The sequence below is a fragment of the Anopheles funestus genome, chromosome 2RL (genome assembly GCF_943734845.2).
Source record: "Anopheles funestus chromosome 2RL, idAnoFuneDA-416_04, whole genome shotgun sequence".
NCBI classification, from domain to species: domain Eukaryota; kingdom Metazoa; phylum Arthropoda; class Insecta; order Diptera; family Culicidae; genus Anopheles; species Anopheles funestus.
Genome location: NC_064598.1, coordinates 78055713 through 78068780, shown reverse-complemented (window position 1 = coordinate 78068780; position 13068 = coordinate 78055713). Strand labels below are relative to the sequence as shown.

General features: G+C 46.1%; 1 protein-coding gene across 1 annotated transcript; it reads right to left on the bottom strand.

The window, feature by feature from the left end:
- Window positions 1-3873: 3873 nt before the first annotated feature.
- Window positions 3874-12587, bottom strand: LOC125762507 (amphoterin-induced protein 2-like). Its single transcript, XM_049424667.1, has one exon. It carries the CDS (start codon window positions 10656-10658, stop codon window positions 8214-8216), a length of 2445 nt encoding a protein of 814 aa, XP_049280624.1. The 5' UTR covers window positions 10659-12587; the 3' UTR covers window positions 3874-8213.
- Between the last annotated feature and the right edge of the window lie 481 nt (window positions 12588-13068).

Here is a 13068-nt window from a genome sequence, read left to right as displayed (position 1 = left end):
AGAAAACCGTACCCAAAACAAAACTCCTCCACAGAGGAAAAATGATCAGTATCGTACCATCCTTACCTCGCTACTCCCACTGCATTCCACCTCCACGGATCCTCCCACCGGGTCTTTACTGTTTGAGAAAAATGATGGGCCGATTGGGTGAAGATTTGTATCAAAAGTCTTTCTGGTGTGTGTTTTGTTGCTCTACACTGAACGTTTACATTTTACTTTTTTTCGCCCCTCTTTTGTGTGAGGAGTTTTGTTTTTGTTTTTAGATCGTCCGCCCGTTACACGCTCCATCGCTTCTTTCGGAGGGATGGTTTTCACAGGGCTCAAGGAAAGAAGGTCATAGTTTCCATGCTCCATACTGTGGCAAAAGTGTAGAACCCTGGCCAGGCGGAAAAGAAACATTACTTTGCTGTCCCGTTGCTGTTTTGTTGAAGATTTCTTGTTGAAGTGGCAATATCTTCGCGGGAATTCTTGCTTACACGCTCCTAAGTGAAACCGAAATTAGAGACACGCCCGAAGAAGAGGTGGAAAAGAAACCCAACACCGGACATGGATGGTGTAGTGAGGATTGTTGGGATACAATCCGGGCATCAAATATCACTTCTGTATCGTACTTATTATCGCTAACTGAACCGAAAGCCCGGATCTATCCCGTATGCCCCGTTTCGGTAGGAAATTCCACACGCTTCCAAGGCTTCGATTATATTCGCTTCCGCTTTTCTCCTGCGCTCGGGTGGGGTAGGTAGCCTTGGAGAAATGGAAACTGAAACCAAGAATCCAAGGTGAACCAAAATTTGGAAAGGTAATAAGAACAGCAACATCAAGAACGAACCTTCACTAATGGCTAAAGCTTCTGCTTGGAAGCTTTTCCGTTCGGTTCACTTTGCCTTCGTTCGACAGAAAGGGGATCAGTACTCCAGCACTAAACCAGGCCAGTTTCGTTGGCTGTGAGCCATGTTGGATTTTTTTTTCAATTCTTCTTCTTCTTTTTTGTTCTTGATTTGGTTGTGTATTTCTTTCTGGTTTTAATATCAGCTGCTGATTCTGTGCTTACCGTGTGAAGGGAAAAAAAACCCTTGTACCTACATTGTGAAAGTGTTGAACCGATGATCCCTTCGCTTCCCCGAGGAATGGTCCACCAAGCAGGAAAGGAGTTAAAGCTGGAAAAGTGGAAAATCAACAACACGGTCACAAATACACACGCACACTTACTTCCAGACCATTCCCGGGGTTTACTCTCTCGCCGTGTGAAGTTTTCGATGGGAAAAGGGTGAGGATCTCTTCTTGGAAAATGAAAAGCGATGAAAGGCTGCCGGTTTCACACTGCCACATGTATATACACACACTCATACAGGGAGAGCCTCAAAACGCAATAAGCTTCGTTCGTGATACTTGGGGAGAAAAATCTCCCAGAACCCTCCTCAGCGGAATTGGAATTCCCAGAACGTGATATCGTTCGCCCGGTTTGCATTAGTGTGTGAAGTTCCAGTGAAAAGTAGATCCACAAGCCTGTCGCCGGTCGCTGCCACTGACAGAAGCTGTTTATTCTCGATGACGGTGGTTCCCCGTTTGCCTGGGGTTTGGGACATACTGCCACCCAACCATCCGGACTACCGGTTTTCCGTTGCAGGAAAAAGCACCATGAAAGCGTGCGAAACTATAAACACACTCACACGTAAGGAAGGTTCCACGATTTCTCTCTCTTTTTTGTTCTCTCTCTCTCTCTTTCTCTCTCCCTGTATGTGTATAAGTGTGTGCTGTGTTTGAAGGCGATATTCGAAATGTGTTTTAAACATGAAACATAAATTATTGATTTATTCCATTCCTTTGCCACGCTTTTCGACTTCTTGTCCGGTTTCGGTGTGCGATCGATCGGTGACGGTGGAAGCATAAGCTCCACGCTATAAAGGGAAGGTTGGTTCCGGTCCGTTCCCTTTTCCTTCCCATCGTCCCAAATCGACCGGGTTTTGTGGTAGTCTCGGAAACGTAAACCAAAACCATACCAACGAGAGGTTTCTGGCCCCAAAAATACAAAACATTGAAAAAGGAAAACTGCTGCTCTGCTCTGCCGAAAACGAAACGTTTTGGCTTTTATTTTCTCGCATGACTGGTTAGTCTGACCCAGGCCCAGGTCTGGTTGATGGTTTGTCGGTGCACAGGGCACCGATTCCGACTCGCCTAACACCCACCGAAGTCACCGTCTTGGCTGTGATATACCGGTGAGCAGGAAGCGAACATCGGCATTGAATGTGTGTTGCTGTAGAATGTTCCTTTACGTCCGTCCTCCATCGGTGGGTGAGGTGATGTACGATACGATTCGAAAACCAGGTGAAAATATACTCACTCATATAAAGCAGATTCTGTTTCGTACTCGGTTCGAACGTATCCTTACGGTGGTAGGGTAGGAGATTGGTATAGGTTTCTGCACGCTAGCCAACAACCCCCTAAAAAAAGAAATGAAGGAGTTATGAAGGACAATGGATGGGTGAGGACGACGACGATGACGACGACAACGATTGGACCGAATATAATGAACCGTCCAGCCTAGACGAGCCTTTCATAACGAACCACCTTTTCATTTGCCTTCGTTTGCTTTAGTTTTCCATTCTAGCCAGTCGGTGAAAAACTGGAAAACAACCAGACCAAATCTATTAAAGAGCCAACCAGCTGCAAGAGTAAATGGGTTGAAAGCAGTGAACAAACCAAAAAACCATAAATGTTAAACTGGTATTTTGTGTAATGAGTTTCATATTGCCAAGGAAAGTCATCAGCTTGACGATGAAATGGAACAGAGGAAAAAAGATTTCCTCTCGGATGGTTTTTTTGTTTGGTGTCTCATGAAACTATCTCACAAAGGGAAAAAGTACAAGCGGTATGATTTTTTACACGAAACGAGCTAAACTTTGGTCGTAATGAATCGGTTTAAAACTTGCGCTAGAATACTTGAATGCGTCATGCTTTCCTTTCTGTGCCGGTCGTCGTTTATTACAGGGAAACTTTTGGGGGAATGCTTTTCATTTGTGGAGTTTATGAAGCTGTAAGAAAGTGTTGTTTATTGGAATAAACTAAAGAAATTATGTAAAACTTCACGGAAATGTGTTGTCTTTCAAAGCATTCAAAGGTGCATAAAATGTGTTTAAAAAGAATTATAAACATTGACACGAATATGCTTGAACATGGAAATGCGACGCAATTGATCAATGACACAAGTATTGCATACATTTAGGCGTATCAATCGCAAGATGAAAATTTAATAAATTTCCCTATCCAAAGATAAAAGACCTAGACTGAATTTTAAGTTAAAGTCTGTAATTTCCATGCTAAAAAATTAAATTCCAGAAACACAAAAAATTATAATTTGACAGATAAAAAAAATATTGTCACTTAATTACCCTCGAGCAAAAACTATTCGAATTAAACAAAAGCACTATACAAAAAAAAATGCCAACCAAGAATGGAAAAATAAAGTGCGACGGAATGCAACTTTATTACACGGCTCACAATAAACTCGGGCTGTTGAGAAACTAATAAAACTAAGCTGACAATATCGTCTCCATTTGCATGCAACGAAAGCCACTAAAACCCGTCAGAAGAGAGAAAAGAGAAGAATGTATTATTTTATTTTTTACTTTACTGTGTTTTGTCTCTCTGGCGCAAAAGTATTCAGTACACCCAAAATGGATATCGGTTGCTATCCCACAGGGGGAGGAAAACTTTAATCCCATCCACACCGTGCCACTTCTATCCAGGATGGTTTTTGTTTCCCTTCTTTTGTTTAAACAAAAAAGCAATTGTAAACAATGAAAGCACAAAAGCACTCGGTTTTAGTTTCAGCTGTTTTTTTTCTCCCCTCGCTTTTTTTTTTTGTTAGACACCGTCTTTGCATGCCTGCAGTTACATCATTTGTCATTTGAGATAATTTTCCAGCGGGCATTAGTGTTGGGGAATTAAATAAAGCGATCCATGGAGCTGCGGCACAGGATAAAGAGCTCCTGCTAGGAGAGTAGCTGAACCGCGTTGGAGTTGTGGAAGTGCAGGACAATTCGAGTAGGATAAATTACCGTCCATTGTATGGACATTGCAAGACTGGCAAAAGAGGAGTCAGCATTCTTTCCTGCGAGGCAAAATTTGCGCCACCATTATAGTGTGCGGGGAGTTCAGGACTGGACCCACTACTACCCAGCCGTACCCCAGTCAGCAACCGACAATAGAGGCTGGCTAATTAAAAGTTTTCGTACGCCGTTTTAAAACGTTCCCCTGCTCGCTTTCGCTGCTTTAGCGCATAAAGTTTTGTGCTCTATTTTGGGACCTTTTTGTGTGCTGTTGTTTGGAAAATTTCGCGCTGAGCTACCATTTACCCGGTGTCTCGTTTCGTTTCGTGTATCGTTTTTCTTCCGGAACCTTCGTTTGTGTTGTGCCTTCGATGAGCTTCTGCAAACAGTACCAGTTGCCGATGGGGAAGCGGATATTTGTGCGGGATACAAAAACCGGGAAAACAAGCAGACACACAAACAACCAGTGGACCACCATCATTTGTTGTGAATTGAACGGTTTCCTTAACCGTAAACCTTTACCAGGATATTTTCGGAAGAGTTCGGCCTATTTTACAAACGAACAACTCTCGAAGACTTTCTTTTGCTTCTTTTTGCAATTTTTTTCTTCGACAATTTTACAAAACCATGCAAACCATGACCATGATGAGAAAGGGAAAATATTGTTCAGGAAAATACTGCCCCCAAAAACACACTCCATTGTTTGCGATCATAATTCATTCATTCACTGCCGTAGCGGTTTCAAACAAACAACTGACTGCGTCCCTTCGAACACCACCACCCTGAAGAATACATCAATTAGAAGACCAAGGAGCAGCACATCATTTCGTCCAGCATCCAGGACGAACGGAACGGGCGAACGTTCGAACGGTAAAAGTCATCTGGCGAAAAACCTTACTCAACGGTGAAGCAAGAAAAAAAACGAAATGGGAAGAAAAGAAAAGCGAACACCCATTTTCTTGGCGGAATGTTTTTCTCACATTTTTTCCATCTCTTTTGACCCATCGTCAAGTAAATGTAGTCATTAATGCGGCTGACGGTTTTTTTTGTATGTTTTTTGTTCGATTTTCACTTACTCATGTCTTTATTTTTCCGTACTTCGTTTTTACTTTCCCTTATTCCCTTATTTTCCCGAATCCCTTTTACTACCCCCGTGTCTTTTCGCTTTCCCCAAAAACAACGATCGATTCATCTTTTTCGACTTCTTTGACGACGAAACAGCGAGAAGAGAGGGGGCACGCGCGTAAGAGACTCATTGGTGGCGTTACGGGAACCTGGCGCCCTCCGTTTTGTTTTAACTATACACAGAATCAAGCAACCCATTTGCCTCGCGGGACGAATTTTCCCGAAAGGCGGCAGGGCTGTTTTTTGTTTTCACGATTTTTTTTACTTCTTTTCACTAAAGGTATATGTATATATATATAAGAAGGTATGTGTGCTTGCACAGTTTTCTTCTGCAAGATTCTTCAACAGGGAAACTTCTTTTTTTGTTCACGCATCCGTTAATATCCCTCTTTTTTACTTCTATTCGGCCTCGAACAATGTTCGTTTGTTCGTCCGTTCTCCGTGCTTCATCACCTTGAGCCTGGTTGAGCTTTCCCAACTATAGTATTTGCTCCTAATCGTGTTTTGCTTTTTCTGCCGCTCTATGTTGCCGTATCTTTCGCACCTTCACGGATTCATTATTCATCCTTAAAGTCTTTGGTTTTCCGCCCAGTGCTTTGTTCTAGCGTAAAACACGTTTCTGTTGCCGTTTTGTTTGTTTCATTTTTCTTTTCCATTTTTTTCTTCTTCAAATTGGTTTCCTCTTTGATCGTTTGATGGTTTGCTTTAACTGGTTTTACTTTTCCTCTTTTGTTGTTGTTTTGCTCTCTCTGTTTGCGCTAAAATGTATGCCATTATGAGTTTTTGAGTGTTGCATTTAGTCGGAATGCTATGTTTCTTTGGGGTTTGCATGTTTCTGTTTTCTTATGGTTTTTTTTTCTTCAAACATTAAATGTTCCATTTCAATTAAACCAACGCACTGTACAAGTTTTTGCGTTGCTGTGCATATTCATGGGTGACTGGGTTTTTATGTTTTGCTGTTTCTCGTTTGTCTGTTTCGTTCGGTTTTTGGATGTCGTTTATAAAACTAGCCTAAGTGTGTGTTTTTTCTTTCTAATTGTTTTTCTTTTCACTCTCTCGCTGTTCGCTTCTGTAATGATCGTTCAATGTTTTCGCTGTTTTAATTTTGTGTTTCATTGTTTTGTTTTGTTGTGTTTGTTCTGAAATTGCAACCATTTATCTGTTTCTTAAATGACATTTTGCATATGATGTGAATGATTTGTTCTTCTTTTGTAATATTTTTTTGTTTTTTGTTTCGTTTTTTTTTCTTCACTTGACTGTTCTACATCACACACACACACACACACACACACGCACAGTCTCACACCAATTTATACTAAAAATGTGATCGCGTTTGTTTCTTCCTGTTTTTTTCCTCTTCCAACAGGTGCACATTTTGAATTTCTTTAACACATTTCCTGCTACTACACTAACGCGAGTATTTTTTTAATCTTCTGTTGCGTGTGCGCCTTTGTGTGTGTGTGTGTTTTTTCTGTTTTTCATCCATGATTTTGTGTATATAGATATAATTTATTTACTCCCACACTATAATTATATAAACAAAGTTTTCTGTACACCTAAGTATTTACCTTCATTAATTAAGTTTACAAGTCTTTTTTGTCTCAGAGAGTGAGTGTGTTCTTCTAGCCTTCTCGTTCTAGGTTTTTTTCTTTTCGGTTTTGCTTTCTACAACGCAACCCGTATGCGACGCTCTCTAACCTCTCATCACTGCCGCGCTGCCGGAACCTGGTTCCTTTTCCCAGGTGTATTAAACTTCTTTTTTTCCTTGCTTGCTCGGAAAACTCTTTGAAAACTACGCCTGTGTTTCCTTTGAAGCATCGTGTGCACCGTTTGGAAACTCTCCAACTCTAATGATACAATACACAGTTCAACACAGCCCCGGATACTGAACGATCCGAGCATGGCAGAAGCCCGATGGAGGATGGAAAACAGTCTGCGTGCTTCGGTGCGAACGTAACATTCGGGGAAAGGAAAACAACATGTGCCACTTTTTCCAGCGCACTGTGAACGTGGAAAACCGAGCAAATGCCCGGACATAACGGGATGGGTGGATGGGAAAAGGAGGCTGGTACCTACTACACCTTATGCTTATGCTCTACGGCGACTGAGGGGCGCCTGTTCTGGGCACCGTATCCCAGTCGCCTCGCTCTTACGTACTTACGTTTGGGTTATGATGTATAAAAAAAATACAGGAGTTTAAATAAATGAGATGAAAAAAAGGGTTGTACCTTTTCACAGTACTTATCACATTCATACACTTTCCGCTATCGCCCTCATTAGGCAACTGCCCCCCTTTTTTTGTTTGTTTGTCACAGTGTTTTTTTTTCACGTCCCTCCTTGTTTCCCCACTACCCAGTGTCAACCACCTTCGTCAAATCGACCGGATATAGTACTCTCGACTCGACGAACACCGACCGAAAAAAAAATCCGTAACTTAAAATCGGAACATTTCTTCCCCGACCTGCATCACAAACAATATTTACAAACACACACATACACATACTTATACATACACCGGGTGCTGTATCTTGGCGCCTTGGAACAAGTGTTTTCGCTATACTTCTGTCGTGTTGTATGTTTTTTTTTTAAATTTCTTTTCTTTGGGATACTTCTTCGCTACCACAGGAAAATCGTCACATCTCACTCGGCGGTCGTTTTGTTATACATGTTTGCTTGTTGTTTATCTTCTTTTTTCTCTCTCTCTCTCTCTCTCTCTCTCTCGTTCGCGAGCGGTACGAGCATCGATCTAGCTACTTCGAGGTTCGCGAGGCGTGGTACGATTTGACTAAGAGCGAGGGGAAAATCAAACCCAAAATAAAAAAAAAAACACAGCGATATGAAAAACTACGAGCGGTTACGGAGCGTTACGTCGCGTGCATGCGAATTGCATACCCGCCGGGCGGTGTTGTCACGCAGCGGGGGTTCGTCGCCTGCTCACACGTCGTCCTCATCGCTGTTATCACTCGCTGGGGCCGGGGAGGGAGGCGGCTGGTCGTGGGCTGTTGCTAGTGAGGGCAAGCGGAAAGCCTAAAAGCTGGACTACACATCCGTCCCGCAGCCCTCCTGGTAGCCTTCGTCGGGCGAGTTGCGGCTGTTGGATAAAGCACGTTTTAAGGCGGTGACCGGTGGCAGAACCGGCACACCGCCCTTTTGCCACACCCGTAGCGTTTTCGCGTTCATCGGCATGCTGCCGGTGCTACCGTGGTGGGCCGGCTGTATGCTCGCCAGCTTGTTGTGCAGCTGTTCCGCACCGGGCACTATCGGGAGACCATAATCGGCTGGATAGCCACCGCCGGTACTGCCGCTGGTCGGTGCTGTCGTACCGGAAGCACCCGCATGCCCATACCCACCGGCAGATCCGGTGGTGGATGCGGAAAGGGAGAGGCCGGTGGTGAGATGGGTGCGCGGAAACGTCCGGCTCAGGTAGTCGACCGAGGACGTTTCGTCATCCAGGTTCAGCATGGTCGGTCCGGTCGTGGACGAACCGAGGATGGGTAGTTTGTCGGAGTAGGGACCGTGGCCGGTAACACCGGTACCACCACCACCACCACCGTGGTCGAGTCCGGTGGTCGCTAGGTTGGAGCTGTGCGTTTCCCACAGCCCGGACGGATAGAGCGAGTCACAACCGGCCCGGCTATACTCGCCACTGCCCGGCCGCTCGACCGGGTCCATCAGCGCGAGTGCGGTGTTGAGTGCGGTGGTGGCCTGCATCTGTAGCTGGCTCAGGTGTGCGAGCGGATCGGCAACTCCGATCGCCGTTGATGACGGTAGCCCACCAGTGGCACCGGTGGCCAGATCGGTACCGCTGCCCAGCCGCTTCGTATCGTTGATCAGGTCCGGATTATTCCCGGTGAGCGAGTGTGTCGGCGAGACGAAACACTGACCGGACGCGATCAGACTGCCGCCACCGTCATAGTGTGACGTCGAGTACGGCAGATCGGTTAACCGCGGTGGCTTCTGTACCGGATTCGCCGCCGACGACGGGTAGCACTTTAGATCGCCGGGGGCGTTTTTTCGATCTGGAGAATGACAATCGTTAATAGGTGTCGCCACCTTGCCATTTACATTGCTAGAGGGACTTACGGACGTGATCACCTCGACCTGGTTCGGGGTTTTCGTCTCCGTCATCGGTATGCGCCGTAATCGCACCAGCAGGAACAGTATGATCAGCAGGATGAACAGTATCAGTATGACCAGAGCCGCACTCAGCCCAATGATCTGCCGATTATCGATCGCGATATCGCGCATCGTTACGTGCAGCGTAAAGTTCGCCTCCGCCGTACCGGCCCGATTTTCCACCACGCAGTAAAACTCGCTCGAATCCGTCTCCTGCGCGTTCGTGAGCGTTAGCTTGCTGCGCTTCTCGAAGTTGCCCTGCTCGTACACCAGCACACGCTGGTACGCACTGAAGTGTGAGTTGTTCACCAGCAGCTTCCCGTTCCAGTACCAGTTGACGGTGGCGGACGGGACGGCCGAGCTGCGGCATTCGATCGTCGCATTCTCACCGCTGTACGCCTGGATGAAACGTCGCACGGGCAACATTTCCGGCTTGCAGGCAAAATCATCGACCTGCAGCTCGCCGAACGTTTTGTCCATCACCCGTTCCGGACCACCGGCACAGGTCGGTGCAATCGGGTACGGGATGTTGTGCTCCGTTAGCCATAGCTTGGCCGCCCGCAATCGACAGTCGCACACCCAGGGATTTTCGTGCAGCTCGATACCGTGCAGTCGGCTTAACGTTTCGATCGTTTTCGGGCGCAACTCGGACAGCTGATTACCGTTCAGCTTGAGCGAATGGAGCGACCCGAGCCCTTCGAATGCTTGCGGTGCAATCGTCTGGATGCTGCAGAACGACAGATCCAGCTTGGTCAGTGCCGTCACGTTCCGGAACGCGTGACTTTCTATCTTCTGGATGTGGTTACGGGCGAGCGTTAGATCGCGCAGCGATACGATGTGCTGAAACGCAGCGGACGGTACCGCCGTGAGCAGATTGATCGACAGATCCAGCTCGACCAGATTCGTCAACCCGGCAAACGCACCGTCATCGATCTGGCCGATGCGACAGTCCCGCATGTACAGCTTCTGCAGGTTGAGCAGATTCGACCGGACGAACGTTTCGTTCGAGATGATCTGCAGATTGTTCCCGGACACGTCCAGCACCTGCGTCGAGTGATCGATGTTCTCCGGTATCGTGAACAGATTACCGCTCAAACACTCCACCGCCTGCTTCCCGCCCTTCCACTTGCACTGGCAGGCGGAGGGACAGTTCGGTTCGCCGCTCACCGTACTGCGGCCGACAATGGTCAGCAGCAACACCACCATCACCAGCAGTGCGCGCGATGGCCGGGAAAGCTTCCGCCAGGCACACCACCGATGCGTCCCTATCCGGAACTGCCACCACTGCCACTCATCCACCGCCTCCATCGAATGTCTGTGGTGCTGCAGCTGCTGCTGCTGCTGCTGTTTCGAGATGTGACACTCCATCGTTCTCGCTCTCTCTCTCTCACTCTCTCGAAGCGAACAGATGGAAAACTTAAAAGTAAAAGGAACTCGACACGGTACAACCTCCAAAAGCTTTCAAATGATTGTTTGTTTTTTTCTTCTTTAAATAGTCCCGTTTTCGTTTTGGATCAACAACAGTACGGCGTCGATCGCGACGTCGTTGCCATGGTGTTGCAGATCATGTACGGCGCTCTCTGTTTGCTATGTGATGTTTTCATTTGCATTACTCACTGTGTGCGCGTCTGGTTACTGGATCCGTTACGGTTTTACACGGTGATCGCTCCGTGGCCGCTGTATCATGGTTACGGGAGTTTTTTTGTTATACACACACTCAAACACACACTATTTGGTTCTGGCCGTTGTCACAGTACACCGCACGGTGGCGTTACGGGAGTCGAACTCCATCGATGAGTCCCTTAAGTAATAGACTAGGCAGTCCAACTAGGGATCAATTATTATTCACATACTTAATTTTCCGGCCGAAAAGAACGGACACACACATACACCGGATGCGGAACTCACTTATTTTCGCAACATGCAAACACACACGCACACACACTTGCTTTACCGGGGTGTTATTTTGTGGGGAGAAAAATCAATTTTGTACATAAATCAATTTTTCATTCACTGGTAATAAATCCAATTTAATCCTTGTTATGGGGAGCTCGTTTTATATGAAAATTTATTACGTAACGCTTATGGTGCCGGCACACTGCTGTACGCTCCCACACGTGGGACTCTGTCGAGGGGGGTCTTTTTTTGCGGTTGTTGTGCTTTTCTCCGTGCACCGACGTTAATAACGACGTCGATGATGATGATGATGATGCTCCGATGATGCTGGGATTTTTTCTCCTCTTCTTCTGTGCTTTCTTTTCGACGATTCTTTGCCCATTAATTGTGGCGGTGTTATGATGAAAGCGTTACCGTTGCCCGTTACTCACACTGACCGGCGGTTCACGTTGAACGTTTTCAGTTATGCGAACGATTCGAATTATTCAGCCAAAAAGCTAAGGGAACAACTGTTACCACAGCACTGTAACTACACGAAAACACATGGGAGGCGCAGGTTCGATTTGTTGGCTGGGACGTGTAGCAAAACGGAAGTGAACCATAAATCCGAAATGAAACGAAAATCAAATATTCTCTACTTCACCCGATTCCGATTGGAAGAGACTGCTGCAGGGTAACCACACCACACCAGCACCGAAGGGGGAAAAAGGTAATTTCCGGCCCCCTCCGAAAGGAGAAAGAAAAAACGTAGTGGTAGTTTCGTCCCGAAATGTAGACGTTTGCTGACCGTTTGGTTTCGGGGGTTTTCCTTTTGATTCGGTCCGGGAAAGGGGCGAGGTTTTCGGGGTGGTTTGGTGTTGTTTTTTTCTTCTTCTCCTTCCTTTAGTTAGTGTGGAACTTCTCACAACCACGGAAGAGAAAAGACGTTTGCAATGCTGCTGACTTTGCGGTTTTGCTTCACGCTGCAGTAATTTTGGATGAAGTCGTAGCAAGATGTAACTTCGCACGGATGCTTCTACTGCGAACGGACGTACGCACCATCATTATCTTGGCAGTGCACACACACATACGCACACACATGCTCTGGCACACATACACAACCACACACGCACACTTACACTTTGCTTCACACGTACGAGAAACGGAGATTTCACTTCACCTCCATCTCAGTGGGTGGAAAACTCCCGAAACTGCAAACCCCCCTTTTTCTCGATTCATTCACCCATCATTTACGGCCCAAAATGGAAAAGGTTTTGGAAAGCGAGAATTTTTTTTATCCTTCCCTGTGTGTGGAATTTCGTCCGGTGTGGTACCGGAGAAAGAGCTGGAGGATTATTTTCCTCATAAACAAACTCACACGCACGCACCTACACAGCTAGCACGGGGCACGGGAAAATGATTTACAACCCCCTAAAAAAAACCCTAACACACACTGATACACACCGTGATTACTGACTGGAGAGCGTTGGCTGATTCGATTGATTTTCCTACCGCGGCAAGTTCCGGCCACACAGTTTCAATGGTTGTGTTTTTGGCCCCTTTTCTCGGACACACTTTCACGTGATAAGTTTTGAGACCATTCCGTTTCGCAATCACACTAGGTATATCGGAAGAATTTTCTTCCCCTTCGTGGTGGTTTAGAACTTCACATCCAGCCGGATCTTTGCACTGCGGGATGGTGAAATTTTGGTGTGGCACATATTCCGTTACACTATTGTGCTTCTTCACCGACCACACATTTAAACCTTTTTCACTTAACTCCCCTTTCCCCCGTTTAGCATGCTTTTCCTTCCACCCTCCTTAAAGGGTGTACACTTTTTCCATTGATTTTTCGTCAAACTTCACGAGTGCGAATTTCCTTCGAACGGGTTTTTTTGTTTTT